This window comes from Equus przewalskii, chromosome 17 (genome assembly GCF_037783145.1).
Source record: "Equus przewalskii isolate Varuska chromosome 17, EquPr2, whole genome shotgun sequence".
NCBI lineage: Eukaryota > Metazoa > Chordata > Mammalia > Perissodactyla > Equidae > Equus > Equus przewalskii.
In genome coordinates this window covers 47,716,042-47,732,068 of record NC_091847.1, presented here as the reverse complement: position 1 = coordinate 47,732,068, position 16,027 = coordinate 47,716,042, and the positions used below count along the sequence as shown (strand labels likewise).

The following is a 16,027-nucleotide window of genomic DNA, read 5'->3' as shown; positions in this document are numbered from 1 at the left end:
ATGGGAAAGAAAATGGGCGTTTTGACTATGGTTCTTTCTCTCATTCACTTTCTCACATCCTTTTCCCATTCCTTTCTAAATAATTTCTTTAATTTATTAAATTTTATAGCCCCATACTAATAAAATTTTGTATATAAACACACACATGCATATCCAAGCATGTGCACAAACTTAACACAAAGAGAAGAAAGACAGTTCCAAGTACCAGAGCTTATGTTTTCCTCCATAAGGAACCAACGACCTTAAGTGGAATAAAAGGTTCTACTGTATAGCTTAGGAGTTAAAGTTGGCTTTCATCTTCACATTGCAAATAATTCTTCCTTAATTTATAAAAATGAGTAAAAACTAATAAGGGGGAAGGTTCTGGGGTGCTAGGAATGTTCTGTTTCCTGATCTGGGTTCTGATTAGTGAATACCTGGGTGTATTCACTTTGTTGTGATAAATCAACGAGCAATATGTTTAAGTTTACTTTTGTGCATGTTTCTCTATGTATGCTACACATACAGAATACAAAGTTTACCTTAGAAAAATAAAGCACTTTTCTAACAATGCCATATAAATGTTTGTTAAGCAAGTGAGGACTACACATTTGAGTGTTGGGTTTATAGCAAATACCCATGAGGGTCCACCAAGATGGAATTTTAAGCCAAACTCAGGGTTCCATACTCCCCTTTGTTGTTCACACATTGCAGAGAGTCAGTCTCTCTCTCTCTCTCTCTCTAGCTCTCACTCTTAGTCTCTCTACAAATCTAAACACTGAGCCTCAGGACCAAAAGACTGCATTTAGTTTCACCTGCAAAGTTAAGTATAATCTGTGTCAACTTTCAAAACGTATCATCATACACTATTTACTTTAGCAGTTCCCATTCAGAGCAGCTTCCTAACTCTTTTAGGCTGGCTTTTAAAATAGGGCAGTTAGAAGTTTCCAGCAGCTAAGTGCATCCAATTCAGAAAAGCTTTAGACAATTTGAAAGGACTGAATTCCTTAGATTTGACCCCTGAGTAAAGAATTAGACATTGGCTGGAAAATGGAATGGGGACTGATGGAGAGAAGGGCTCACCAGGTTTGGTTCTGCTTTTAATGCAACATTTTTATCTCAGGTTCAACCCTGAAAAAGGGAAAAACTGTTTCACAAACAATAAACTTTTGTTTTACAATTGTGGAACTTATTAACCAAATGTATTTCTTTTTATTTTTATCAGGAAAAAAGTCTAAAACCACGAAGTCACTTTTGAAAACAGAAAGAATGTTTATTCCATATTATTTATTACGTATTTCTTAAACACTAAAAAATTAAAGTTAGCCAGGTGTGAGGTGACTGCTCTTATTGACTATCCTTCTAAGTGGATTTGGCCCAAACTCACTATTGCCCTGGGAAACGTGAGGAATAACAGAACAGCTGGTGACCAGGGCTCAGGGCCAAACGGTAAGGGTGTCAGCCAATCAGAAGATTCAGTTCACCTAGGCTACTTTGCATTTGAAGACAGAGTAGAGTCTGAACAACAGGCAGAGGTAAACAGACGTGGAAGCACTAAGCAAAAAGGAGCCAGTAGTTAAAAGGAGTGATAAGCCATGGTCTTAAACTGGTGACTAGTTGCCTTCTGCCCGATCCTATATGGCTTGACTCTGTGCCAAGGTTTGGACAGACAAGGTGTGGCGGGGTGGGGCACGGCCCTGGTACTGACATTGGCAAGCCTGGCTGCCTGCTTAGCGACCCGTAGCTACAGCCTGCCTCTGAGGGAGGCAGCGTCAGGGCCCTGGAACTTCCTAACTCTTCTCTTGTTCACCTCAAAGATATAGTCTGCTGCAATGTTTATTTCAGGAGCCCAGTTCTTTCACACAGACCACAGGTACCTAACACTAGCAAAAGTAAGCTTTACACATTGTAAAACTCAACAAAACCATGAACATAAAATACATACACTGAAAACCACTTGACCACCTGAACACTCCTCAGAAATAACTGGGTAACAACCACCATCTGTATTTCTATTCTTGTTCGCTCCCCAGTCCCTTTACAGTTCTGCAAGCAGCCATGTAAGGGTGGATGCTTAACACGCACTGGGAGAAAGTGGAAGGAAAACCAAACGGTGTCTATGGTCTCAGTAACACAGGACAAACGTGCTCAGGAGGAATTACCACGCCAAGAACTGGCCTTGGGTATCTACAGAATGAGTTCCGCCCTCAGGAGCTCCAACCCACACTTAATGGGGAGCCCTTCAATCACCTTTAAGAAAAGCCATGAGATATAGTACATTGACAGGGGCAGGCAACTCATCTCCATCTCCCAGGAAGCTTCTTTCCACAACCACCCTCATTCACCTTAGAGGCAGAGTAGCCATATTTATTGAGAAAACATCCCTGGCTGGTGACCAGACCAATGTGGGTTTAACAGGGTGAACAATCAGGTGGGCTAACCAACTGTTCCAGTTTTTCCTGGACTGAGCGTTTCCCAGACAGTCCCAGATAAACAGGGGCCAGTTGGTCCCTCTACATTAGCTCTTCACAGCAGTGTTCCACAGCAACCAGACTCTGCCAGGACCGGTAGGTGGCACAGGGCAAGTCACTTCAACGCTATAGGCTTCAGAGTCCTAATATATAGAATGGGAGGTGGAGACTCTTAGCACTAAGTATTTCTCAAAGTGCGGTTTTCAGAACATCTGTGCCCTGAAAAGGCGTCTGGCAGTGGTATCCCAGGAGGTCGGGGGAGGGGTGGTGGAAGAAGCAGTGTGCCCTGCTGAGAAGGCGTATTCTTTTCCCTCTAACAATTCTATATTTAGAATCGGCTTCACATGGTGCTAACAAAAAGCACACCAACTTTTAGTCAATTTCGTTGTTGTTTTTTAACCTACAGGTAACACACCCCCTTACTCCACGCACCCAGGGCAGACTCTCCCACCATTATCCCCACTTTGGTACATCGCTGGTGTCTGACGCATGATGGACTATATATTTTTGAAAGAATGAGTTTTCAATTTCCTTTCTAAGTAGAAAGTCTATGACTCTGTTAAACTATAACAATTAAAACAGAGGCAGTTTTTGGTAATTTGTCATTCTACAGCATTGTGGTTTCATCTCTGCCTTACTTCCTCATTTAAAAGACAACCCACCACAAATGTCAGATGTCCTTTATTGATGCCTTAAAAAATTAACAAACTTATTAAATTATTTACATGGCAAACTACTTACAAATTATATTTAAGCTGTGCAGAGCTGGAAAAGTGCCTAAAGTTTTTGAAGCAGGTGCAAATCCTCTCTGAACTAATTTGGCAAGGCTAAGTTAGCTACATTCACACCAACGGAAGTTCAAATTTGGGGGTGTAGATTTGTTTCTCTTAAGAAAAAAATACATATATTTATTATTTTCTGCTAATTTTGAATGTCTGCATCATCATAAATACGATCCCAAGGACGCTAGACTAAATTTCTTTTTACTTAAGGATCAAATTAACACTATCCACTAGGCTTAAAATTCTGAAAAATCAATAAATGTCAATCTCAAGGCTTTCCTTTTTCTGGGAGGCTCATATTAGAAAAAATATTTCTGAGCTGTCTAAATATTAACATACAATCTCAACAAAGAGCACTATATGAGTGTCAAGTGGACAGGGCCCAGTTCCTCACTAAGCAGCTAGGGTTGTCTTCTGCCAACTACAATTGAAAGAACCAGAATTTTCCTTGGAGGGAAAAAAAAGAGGGAGACAGAGACAGAAGAGGAGGAGGATAACAGGACAAGTAGAACTCAAAGGACTACACCGGCAGGCCCAACCAGCGAAAAGCAGGAACGCGGTCTGTCCTACATGTTCATGACATAAAGGTAATGCTAGCAAAAGGTTTCTGAAGTCCAAGGGTAAAGTTTCCTTTCTGGAAATCAAGATTCCAACAAACACTCAGAAAGTGATTGTGTGTGTGTGCGGGGGGGTGGGGGGGGCGGGGAGTGTGCCTTGAAGAAACCTGAAGAGTAACTAATCACCGTGCCCATGAACTAGACATTGCCCTAAACACATGCAAGCATTATCTCATCTAATCCTCACAACTACCTTATGAGTGTCTGATGAAAACTGAGCACAGGGAGATTAGGCAATTTGCTCCTAGATCTGTGACTAGTAAGTGGCATGGCCAGAATTCAGTCCAGGTCTTAAATCAATATAAATGGCACATGTGATATTTGCCATTACTAGTGATTGACTACCCAATCAATTTTCCCTTGGGACTACATGCAGTAAAAAAGGACCATCAGGGCCTGACGGAGTGGTGGGAGATAGATCGGGATATTTGCCTAAGGCATCCCTCCACGGAAAGGCAGCTTCCTGGAGAGAACTCTACCTGGTGGAAGACCATCTTCCTGGGCTCTCTCCAAAGGCACAGCCTCCAGAGGAGGCTTCAGGCTCCATTTGGTACACAGCTTCCCATCACTTGTCTAAAATCCCACCATTAGAAATAGTTTTCTGCCACCAAATGCAAGCAAGTCTCTGGCCTACAATCCACATCACTATTAACAGTTGAGAAAAAAAGGCTTAGCAGCATTCTCCTCCCTAAATAGGCATGGTACTAAAGAGTTTAGGGCTTCAATGCCCGTCTAAAATTCTAAATATTTACTCTTCAACAGAACAAGTAAATCCTCCAGTTCTAGGATCAAAAATATAAACAGGTCCTACTCCCTCCACAAGCTGCACTTTCTCCCCACCCCTCCACACACACCTCCAACACATCAAATCACATTAAATAACACAATATTATTTCTCAAGTAGGTGCTAAATACTGTACTATGGTATCAATTATTTTTTATACAAAATGTATTTTTAAGCACCAGTGTTTATTGCGTCCCCTTTAAATATGTTTTTGCACACAGTCCTCCAACACCACACAGTAGGCATATTCCCCATTTTACAAGTGAGGACACCAAATTTCAGAGAGTACGCTGTCCACTACTGTATAGCTGATAAAGGGCAGGGTTTCGATTTAAACCCAGGTTCCAAAGTCCTTCTGATACCCCATCCGTTTTCCTTTTAATTCTAGTTAGGAATATACATTTATAATTAATTACAATAAATGTACAAGACAGTAACATAATTTAAATGCACTGTCACCCTTGAGTCTAGCGGGTGCAAGATACCCGCACCCAGTGACGCACGAAGCCCTTTTATTCCCTTCATCTCCATAATGCCTAAGTGAGTGATTGCGTGGTTCTCAATTTCCCTTCACTCAAGCTCTTGTGTCCAAAACTGCCACTCTGCTTAAACCACCAAGTTGCTTTATTCTGCTTTGAATGGTGATCTATAAAGACAAGATCTACAGGGCCACTTAGACTAGCTGGCAGCTTTTACTCCGATACTTGCCAAACGGTGTCCCTGGACAAGATTCTGGATGGTTTTCTCTGTCCCCTCCCCCACCCTTAACAGTGCTGCTCCACTGCTCTCAAGACTTCCCTCTGTTTGCAAAGGATCTGTACCGACAATAATAGGGAAGGAAGGGAAGGAGAGATGGAGAAAGAGGGAGAGGACAGGGGGAGATAGAGAGGGAGGGAGAGAGAGAGGGGGAGTGGGAGGGAGAAGGAGAGAAAGAATCCCAATTACAGCTTCAGGACAGCAACAATAGCTTTGTAACCTGAAAACCTCAAAGATAAGATGTGACATTTATGTCCACACTGGCAAATCACAAACAAATGTTATTCCTAGGTCACTGTGTGAAAAAGCTTGCCTAGCAAAGGAATGCATCCTTCTTGCAATGAAAAGCCATTTGTGTATCTCCAACCCCACCCCTGCCAAAAGCAATCCCCACAGTCCAATTCAGAGGTAATAATAGCCGAAGAAGGAATGGGAAGCAGGAGTGGTCCAAGAGGAGCCCATTTTGAAGGCCAGTAGTGAGAAAAGAACGTTCTTAAAAACAAAACAAAACAAAAAACTGCCCCAAATACTCTCATGAATGAATTACCGAAAGCAGGGTTTTGTACAATGATCACACATGAGTATAAACTTGCAACAATATATACCTGCCAATGCTTGCAATCAACTGCCTTACAATACGCAGCATTTGAGTAAAACCATGTTTAGATTTTCAAGAGTTTAAATCATTTCCTTACAAAATGAGGGTAAAATTAAATTGAAAGGTAGGGAGGAGGGTCAGATCTGATCTCCTTCCACAGCCAAAGCTTCCATAGGTTCTATCTGTGGCCCAGGCCACTGCCTAACTGGAATTTTTATCCCATCATCCCGGTTTGCTTTAAATGGATTGTGTACTCACTAGTATGCCTTTACTTTAATCCTGGGCATCCTCTGAGACTGCGCAGTGTGCTTTCCTAGAGACACTGAGCTCTCCTGTTCTGTGACACCAATTCACAATTATTAAATTGCCATATTAACCAACGGACTTCAAGGACGTTGTTTGGTTGAAGTGCCCTCCTAAAAGGCCCAGGGTACTTAAGTGCTCTCTGGACTTGAACCTTCCTGCCATCACCCCTCACCTCCCACCCACCAGGCCAGATGATTCTGGAGAGAAGAGAGGCTCTCCTAGATCCCAAGGGGATTAAGCATTTAAAAACAAACAAACAAAAAACAGTGCTCGATGGAACTGAGATCAAGAGGACGGGAAAGTTTGTTGCTAACTAGAAAACTCTCAAGCCTAGAAAATAGAATCGGTTATTTCTAGTAAGTGACTTATTATTTTTTTTAGTCAGTAAATCTTTCTTTTTTTTATTATTATTCTTAGTTGTGGTGAAACACACACAACATAAAATTTGCCATCTTAAGCTTTATTAAATGTACAGTTTGGTAGCATTAAGTACATTCACTTTCTGGTGCAACCGTCACCACCATCCATCTCCAGAACTCTTTTCATCTTGCAAAACTGAAACTCTGTACCCATGAAACAACGACTCTGCATTTCCTTTCCCCTCAGCTCCTGTTTCTGTCTCTATGAATTTGACTACACAAGTACCTCATATAAGTGCAATCACAATATCTGTCTTTTTGTGACTGTCTTATTTCACTTAGCATGACATCCCCAAGGTTTTTTCATGTTGTAACATGTGTCAGAATTCCTTCCTTTTTAAGGCTGAATAATATTCTATTGCACGTATATACTACATTTTATTTATCCACTCGTCTGTCCATGGACACTTAGGTTGCTTCCACTGTTTGGGCTATTGTGAATAATGTTGCTATGACTGTAAATGTACAAATATCTCTTTGAGAGCCTATTTTCAATTCTTTTGGGCATATACCAGAAGTAGAATTACTGGATTATGTGGTAATTCTATTGTTAATTTTTTGAAGAACCTCTATACTGTTTTCCATAGCAGCTGCACCAATTTACATTCCCACCAATAATGCACAGAGTTCCAATTTCTCCACATCCTCATCAACATTTTTTTCATAGCTGCCATCTTAATGGGTGTGAGGTAGTATCTCATTGTGGTTTTGATTTGCATTTCCCTAACAATTAGTCTAATAAGTCACTTTTAAGCAAACGTTCAGAGAGACAATATAAAGGAATTTAAGCTCTCTCTGAGTTTTCCTTCATAAGAACCCATTCATTCTCAATCCCTCAAACCTCCTCCCAGCCCTTTCTCTCTGCCTCATTCTCCACAATACAGTCAGGATATTATCTACCTCATCCTCTTGAATGCATCTCTTCTACTATGTGGAATCCGAGAAGCTTCCCCTGATGATGACTTAGGTTGTGGGGGACAGGCAGGAAGCAGAAAGAAATAAAAGAGCATAAACACATGACCAGAGAAACAGACCAAGACAAGACCATTCTGCGTTAAAAAAAAAAAAAAAATGCAAAGGCCACCACTTTCCCCCAAAAAAGTTGGGAGGCTCAACCCAATAGAAAACTAAATAAAAAGTAAAATACAAATGATTAATAAATATTTGAAGTAAGTTCATCATGAATAACATAAAAACACACATTGCAACAGTAATATTTTCGTCTGTTTTCAAAGCAAAAATTTCCTCAAATGATAATCTGTATGCTGATAAGGAAGTGCAAATAGATATAATCTTTCTGGACACCAATTTAGCAATTTGTATCTCTCAAGAACACTAAAATATTCATCCTTTTGGGCTTAGAAATGCCACTTCTAGGAAACATTCCTTAGGAAGTCATCAGGAATTGAAAGATTTATATCACAAACTGGAAACAGCCTAAATGTCCAACAATAATATGGGACTGGTTAAAGGAATTAAGGTATCTCCGTGGTTTGGATAATGTACAGTCATTGAAAATATTTTTGAGTAAGTTTAATTACATGGAAAATGCTATACAATTAAATAGCAAAAACCGGCAAATGAAACCATATATATAAACAATATGATCTCCTTATATTTAAAATATGAGATCACCAAAACTATTAGATCAAGAAACCTAGTTTCAGGGGCCGGCCCAGTGGCGGAGTGGTTAAGTTTGCGCGCTCCGCTGCAGGCCGCCCAGTGTTTCGTTGGTTCGAATCCTGGGCGCGAACATGGCGCTGCTCGTCAAACCACGATGAGGAGGCGTCCCACATGCCACAACTAGAAGGACCCACAACGAAGAATATACAACTATGTACCGGGGGAGCTTTGGGGAGAAAAAGGAAAAAATAAAATCTTAAAAAAAAAAAAAGAAACCTGGTTTCAAATGCTTACCTTGTTATTTTATCCTGTGTAAAGTTAGGTGCATTTTCTAAATTCTCAATCATTAAAATTATCTGTGAAATATTGGGAAAATTAATATCTACCTCACAGGGCTTCAGAGAAGATTCAATGAAGTAAACCATGTAACGTAATAAACTCATTTTAGGAAATAAATATTAGTTGTTACTATTACTTTCAAAATTAAAGTAAAAGCTATTCATTACAAAGTGGAGTTATTCACAATAGTCAAATGAAAACAAAACAAATGGTGAGCTCCAAATCACAGCTTCGGACCATGTGCCCTAGCTCACGTCAACCATGAGCCACCCCAAAAAGATGTTGTGAGAATCACCGTTTTGTGTTCCATCACGCCATAGCATAGGTATTTGGAGAAGTCAATGAAGATTATGGTGGCAGGAAAGAGTGACAGCAAAAGAGCTTATGAAATCATATCTTTTCAAAGGGTGGGAGGAGATACCAAAGACTAAAACCTTAGGAATAAAGATTCTCAAGGCAGAGCCCAGCCCAGTGGTGCAGTGGTTAAGTTCTAACACTTTTCTTCGGCAGCCCAGGGTTCACAGGTTCAGATCCCAGGTGCAGCCCTACACACCACTCATCGGGCCATGCTGTGGTAGCATACCATACACAAAATAAAGGAAGACTGGCACAGATGTTAGCTCAGGGACAATCTTCCTCAAGCAAAAAGAGGAAGATTGACAACAGATGTTAGCTCAGGGCCAGTCTTCCTCACCAAAAAGAAAAAATTATTCTCAGGGCATCACTAATATAGTAGGCTCCTTGTGCTACAAGTGGCAATCTCGTTTACCTCTTGTTTTTACAAATAAAAAGAAAAAAGAATAGCTCCCTAAAAACATTAAAGGACATAACTAGACACCAGCAAACAAAATCTGGAGCCTTAGTATCCTGACTCAAAAGTATTTAAGAAATTAACTGATCAAATGAAGAGAAAAAAAATAAAATAAAATTTTGAGAGTCATGGCTTTGTACGAAATAGATGACCAATAGATTTAGAAAATCTGGTTTTGCCTGGTGATAGAAGAAGGAATTTAAGAGCATATAATAAACATTTAAAATCTTCCATGTACAATATGGACCTAGATTCTATTGCTCACCCACAAAATGTTATTAGGTGAGTAAAACAGGTGAAGAAAGCCTGAGGGGTGCAGTGATCTCTTATAAAGCCATGGCGCTGGTTTATGATGGAAGAAATTCACCTGAAACTCCGTTTTCCTTCCACTGCCACCTGCCCTTTCCCATTACAGAAGACGAACCACTTCCAAAATATCTCATAAACTGGAATGCAGGAGAAAAAAATCTAACGTTGTCCAGAGAGAATTCAGATCCTTTCAACAGAAAAGTCATAAGTGAACTCAAGATGTTAATTTCATTAATCCTTGATGACATTGAATCATTTGGGATCACGTAAAGTTATGTCACTGCCTTCCCCACCATTATAAGGTACTGCCTATAAAGAGTAACGTAATGCCTTTTCTCCATAAATCAACCTATTTCAAATAGCTACACTACTCCACCCTGTAAACATAAACCTTTTATTCTGGAAGATGAGAAAGGTGTACTAAAGTTCTGCAGAGAATACCATCTCTTTGATTTTAGGTTGCTTTCCAACAAAATATGCATTGTAATCCAATTTTCCTCTCCCAGTTAGAAATTATAGGAGGTGACCTAACTGTGTTAGACCCCAACTCCTGCCTCCTGGACCACTCTGGCAAAGCAGGTATCCACAGTTTTCATCTGAATCGCACCATCACTTAATGAGTGAAACAGGTACATTTATAAAGTTAAATGTCCAGGACTGATTGAATGAGAAAAACTGCGTTTGTATGCAAGTTGTTCTCAAATACTGTGTCGTGGTTCATTTGGGTTGCTATAATAACACCACAGGCTGGGAGGCTTATAAGTAACAGAAATTTATTTCTCACAGTTCTGGAGACTGGGAAGTCCAAGATAAAGGTGCCTGTAGATTTGTCTAGTGAGGACAATCTTCCTGGTTCATAGATGGTCAACTTTTTACTGTGTCCTCACATGGTGGAAGGGGCGAGGATGTCCTCTGGGCCTTTTTTAGAAGGGCAATGATCCCATTCACGAAGGCTCCACCCTCAAGACCTAATCACCTTCCAAAGTCCCCACTTCCCAATACCATCATCTTGGCCATCAGGATTGCAACTTATGAATTTTGAGAGGACATGACCATTCAGTCCATTGCATACTCTTTTAAAATATATCTGATGATACCAGTCTCTTCATTACAAGGTACCTTATAGGAACATCCTTCACTAATGAAACTCACCTGACACCCCACTTTTTCCTGGCAGTCATTCACTCACACCTCTCCTCTCCCCTCTAACCATCAAGAATACATTCTCATTCATCTTCTCTCTCACCCTCCCCTCTCTTAGAGAACCTCACCCAAGGCTGCCGGCAAGGCAAAAATATTAAGTGAACCCATAGGAAAAAGCCGACCAGCCGGGCATTTCCTCCGACACAACTGAGACACTGTTGTGCCTTGAAAGTTTGGGGGCAGCAGGTTATTACTTGGCTGAATGAGCCAGGCAAGACTGGTGTCAGCCTCCTCAAGAGCGACAGCTCTCACAGCTCTCACTTTGAGAGCCAACCGGACGGGAATGAGCTTCTCATTTCTTATCTCGCCATCACAAGAGGTGCTGGGTCTACTCTGGTGTCCATCTAAAAAAGGTCTGAGAGTGAGCAATGGCTTTCTCTGTAGAATCTTCTTTGTTGGTTATCCTGAAATACTGTAGCTTTTTGGAGCACAAAAGAATAGTAGTTGAAATGATTCTCTTAACTCAAATCGTAACTGAAAAATACAAGAAACAAAACCATTGGCTAGAATATTTGTATGAAAAAAATCTCTTTATTCTTAGACAGCTTATTTCTACCTCAGAAAATGACATTTAGCCTGCTTCAAAGTTTCATGAGCTAATAATTAGTAACTTTCAAGTATAGAAAGAACCTATAAGAATTAAATAATTGGAGGGTGAAAGCAACCTTAGATCGCACAGGCCAACTGCTTCACTGCATAGATGCAAAAATAAGGCAGAGATAAACTAGGTAGCTGCCCCAATTTGAGGTAAATTTGACCAGAATTGAACATTCTGATTCTCAATTAATACCTTCTGTATCTCTCTCCTAAAGCCACAAGGAAGAAAATTCATTAACTTTACCCTTTATAATGATAACTCAAAGAATTTTTATTCCCAAACAGAAATTTAGCAGAACTTTAATTCAACATTTGTGAATACCATAGCAACACACATTTTTGAAAAGATGAATTTGGAAGAAGCATTTATTAGAATTCTAAAGAATGGCTTACTGAGCCTAAACAAGCATCAAATCAAGAAAATTCATCAAATAGATGATAAGGCTATATCATTAAGTAATATTTTTTCCTTGTCATCAAGCCAACAACGTAATATAATGGTATACACTACAATTTTCATTCTAGGGGAAACCATCCAGCTTTTTTTTTTTAACAACAGATACTTTATCAATCAAACAATATCTACAGTGGCCCTTTAGGCCCCTACCAAGAGCGAAGTATAGTATAAAGACTATGCTAAAAACCACCAAGCTTTGAGCTATTCAAAGACTCAGCCAAAAGTCATGGAGTTTAGGCTGCTCCATTTTTAACCAACCATGCTGGGTCTCCATATTGTTATCCATATGGTACTATAACATGGCGTTGTTCTGGCCACCAATGCTACCACTGTCAACACACCAACAGTGGGGGTGAAAACAAAAAGATAGGACTGTTCAGTTGGGCAAGGCCCAATTCAGTCAATTCTTTCGTGTTTCCCTTTATAGACAGAAATATGTAAGACTGAGGGGAAGGCATTCAAATTCACAATTTTAGCCTCAACAAGGGCATTTCAGACTCCATTTAATGGAAATAAAGATCTTGGATAATGAGCTATGTTCTCAGCTTTGAAATAAATGACAATACAAGCCTAAAAGGAATAGAAAACTGGGGGAATTATTCCTGTTACAAAAGCATTTCATTTTACAAAGGGATTCCACAGGCTTCTTTAAATCATGTTATACATTATACAATAACACAAAAGAAAAAGATTCATGAACACGTTAGAAGGATACTGAGAGTGACTCGTCCCAATGATAACCATATTGGCTGGCTCAATTATATTGATTTAGGCCCTTGATAGATGCTACTGAGATGAAGGCCACAGGTTGGCTGCCAGAATGTGTCATTTAGGTTTGAGAAGAGGAGAAACATATAGAACTTGTCATTCTGGATAGAACTATACACTTGGATTTTCAGAGAATGGAGAGAGTCTGAATCATTAAAGACAGAGCTGTCACTACTGTAGGAAGAAACAAAGTAGACACCTTTCCAAAAGTCAGTAGCATCCTGTGGTGTATGCCATATTGGATTATTATTCTGAATACTAATCATAAACTTTCACTCTCCATACAGGCCATTGAATCACTTCTACTTTCATCAATAGCCTGAAAAAAACTGACCAACTCTCTACACATCAGTATGAGGACATTGGCTGTGACTGATAGTTGAAAGCAGCTGACCCCTTTTGTGTAAACTCTGTCACAGGATTATGCAAAGGAAGAAAAAAATATTCAAGAGGGAAAACGAACTTCCAATTTCCAACTCTTACATTAGTTTTTGTTTTTGTTTTGTTTTTAAAAGCAGGGAGAGTCTAGGTACCAAGTTATCTCCATTCTCTAATAAATTTATTTTTTTCCAACCCAGTGAACACCCTGGAATTAGCGTAGAGAAGAAGGATGTCAGGAAAATGCAGCTTTCCATATACAGGTCATTAGCTGACATGCTTTTATTTTCCAAAACATGAGACTGCATAGCTCTCTCAAGTGCATTAGCTAACTAAAGGTGAGCACAACCAGACTTGATCAGGCAGGATTGATCAGATGTCATCCAGCAACTGTGTGTGTAGTCTTTACTATGTGTCAACACAGAGCAACCTGCTATTCCAGAGAGGCTGTCTTTGGAGAGAATGCAAGTTAGATATGAGTTCCTATTTTCTCTAAGTAAACATTTGCTCTAGAAGCAACTCTAAACCTGCAAACACACCCACTTTTTCACAGCAAGTTCCAGTGCTGGATTCCACTCGTTTTAAAATAGGTCTTTAAATCTGTTTCTTCCTGCATGTCAATCTCCACATACCAACAGCTGACTTGGTTCTCAAACACAATATTGCCCGTTGAAAAATACACCTTCCTTAAACAAAAGATACTTTTTGTTCCCATGGAGCTTTGTCTGTTGCCATTTCCAGCAACAAATGACACAAAAGACAAATTCTGTCATCTTCAGTAGTGATTTCAGACAAACAGAAACAGCAAACAAAATAACAGAGCAAAAGCTTAAGAAACAAAATCAAGGTGAGTTGGGAGCAGGGGAAGAGAGGAGGAGAGGAAGTGAGAAATGTAGCCTAAACTCTACTTTGTGATCTAAGAAATTCAGCTTTTGCTGATGAATGGGAGAGGAGGCGAGGTCTGCAGCTGAGAAAAAGACAGAAGTGTGTGCTGCTGCCCGGGTTTTGTTTCAATAGCACCCGAAGAATGCATAGCAGGCAAACTCTACTTTAGCGACTAAGACTGACTCAACGAGGAGTCACACAAGTTTGTTCATGACACAATGGAGCTATCCAAACAAAACGGGGGATTATACAAATCATAATATGATAATTCTTTAAAAAAAATTTTAAACGCGTTCTGGTACCAAAATAAGTTTATGGTTATTCATAGGAAGCATCTATCAATTTAATATCACCATTTTGCAGGTTGTGCACCCGTCCTGTCATATCCTCTTTTAAAGAAACCGCCAATGACCTGGAGTACTGGAAACCTACAAACTATTGTCACCTATTTCCCAGGACTGTGAGCCTCATACTCAGTGTCCCTGATGGAAACCCAATAGCGGCCAGATGCCAAGGAGTCCCTGGCGAATTCTTCTGAAGCACAGTCCCAACACTCCGTGTGGAGAGGTGAAAGGATGGGAAGTGTGCGTGGTTCCTCCGCCCTCCGGGCCGCGCGTCCGGAAGGTTCCTGGCTGTCAGGTGGGTGGCGGCGAGCCCCGGCGGGGAAGCCCTGCCCGGCAGCGCGGCGTGCCCGCAGGAGGAGAGCGGCGAGCCCGCGGAGTGCGGCTGGTCCCGCGGCCGGCCGTAGCTCACCTTTGTTCGCCTGCCCTCGCCGCGAGGAGGAGGGAGTGGGCTAAGGAGGAGTGCGGGGGGCGACCCCAACGCTCCGCGGTCCCTCCCCGGCGCCCCGGAGGAAATCCGTAGGCAAGCCAGACCCTCCGTAGCTACCAGAACGGCAGCGTGGCTGAGGGGTCAGCAACCCCTGCCCGAACACAAAGGTTGCGAGGCGTGAGCGCGAGCGCTGGGGCGCGGGTGCGTGCGCCACAGAGCACGCGAGTGTGCGTGTGCGCGCGAGTGTGTGTGGGGTGTGTGTGTGGTGTGTGTGTAGGGGGAGGGGAGGAGCGCTCCAGCCCTTCTTACCTCTCGAAGATGAGCCGTACCATGAAGATGCAGAAGGCCAGGGGGAAGGCGAGATAGAGGTCCTCAGCCTGCGGGAAGGTGGCTTCCTCCGTGTTCTTCAGGTCTGCCCAGGTGACATTGTGCGGGAGCCAAAACCTCTCGTTCCAGAACCAGGCTAGGATCCCTGCCATCTTGCTTTGTCCACTCCTGTCCTGAGCTCCTGCGACCAGCCGAGCTCTCCGCCGCGCAGGGCGCCCGGGGATGCGCGCTCGGCTGGCCCAAGACTGAACCGCCGCCGCCGCCGCCTCCTCCGCGGCCGCTGCTCTCGAAGGCTCGCGGCGAGCCCCGGTTCTCTCCTCCCTCTGGCCGCGTTGGGGAAAGGGGCCGCCTCGCCTGTCACATGGCAGCCCGGGCCGCTCGTCCTGATTGGCTGGTCCTCGCGTCAAGCAGCAAGGCACACGCGGCCAGCTTGCCCACGCCCAGAGGGCAGGGCGCAGCTGCTGCGCCCTGGGCGCAGGGGCACCGTTCCTCGGACCCCTGCCCGGCCCAGCGCTCCCTGTGCTCTCGCTCTGCGATTAGGGTAGCCACCTGGCGACAGCCTTCCAAATCCGCCCCGGACCCAAGCCTTGCTCGCACATGCTCAGATCGCCGGCTCCTGCCCCACTGGAGTTTCAGGGGTCTCAGTCCGTTTCCCGTGTGCCCACAGGCAGTGGGGAGGCAGGTAGAGGCCGGGGCCGATTTCAGAACCACCCCTAACCTGAGAGAGAACAGTAAAAGGAGAAGTAGGGGGCGCAGAGAGCAAAGGAGGAAGAAGTAGGAGGGAAAGACTCATCCGCGCCAGCGCTTGGAGAGACAGGGTGAAAATCAGGAACTGGGACAGGATAGT

At 42.4% G+C, this 16,027-nt stretch overlaps 1 protein-coding gene across 2 annotated transcripts in view; it reads right to left on the bottom strand.

Moving 5' to 3' along the window:
- Positions 1–15,806, bottom strand: part of CERS6 (ceramide synthase 6) — a 303,555-nt gene extending 287,749 nt beyond the window's left edge. For both annotated transcript variants that reach the window (XM_070580068.1, XM_070580069.1), the window contains exon 1: positions 15,163–15,806. In XM_070580068.1, the coding sequence (XP_070436169.1) occupies positions 15,163–15,332 (170 nt within the window). In that variant the 5' untranslated portion in view covers positions 15,333–15,806. The remainder of the gene's footprint in view (positions 1–15,162) is intronic.
- Between the last annotated feature and the right edge of the window lie 221 nt (positions 15,807–16,027).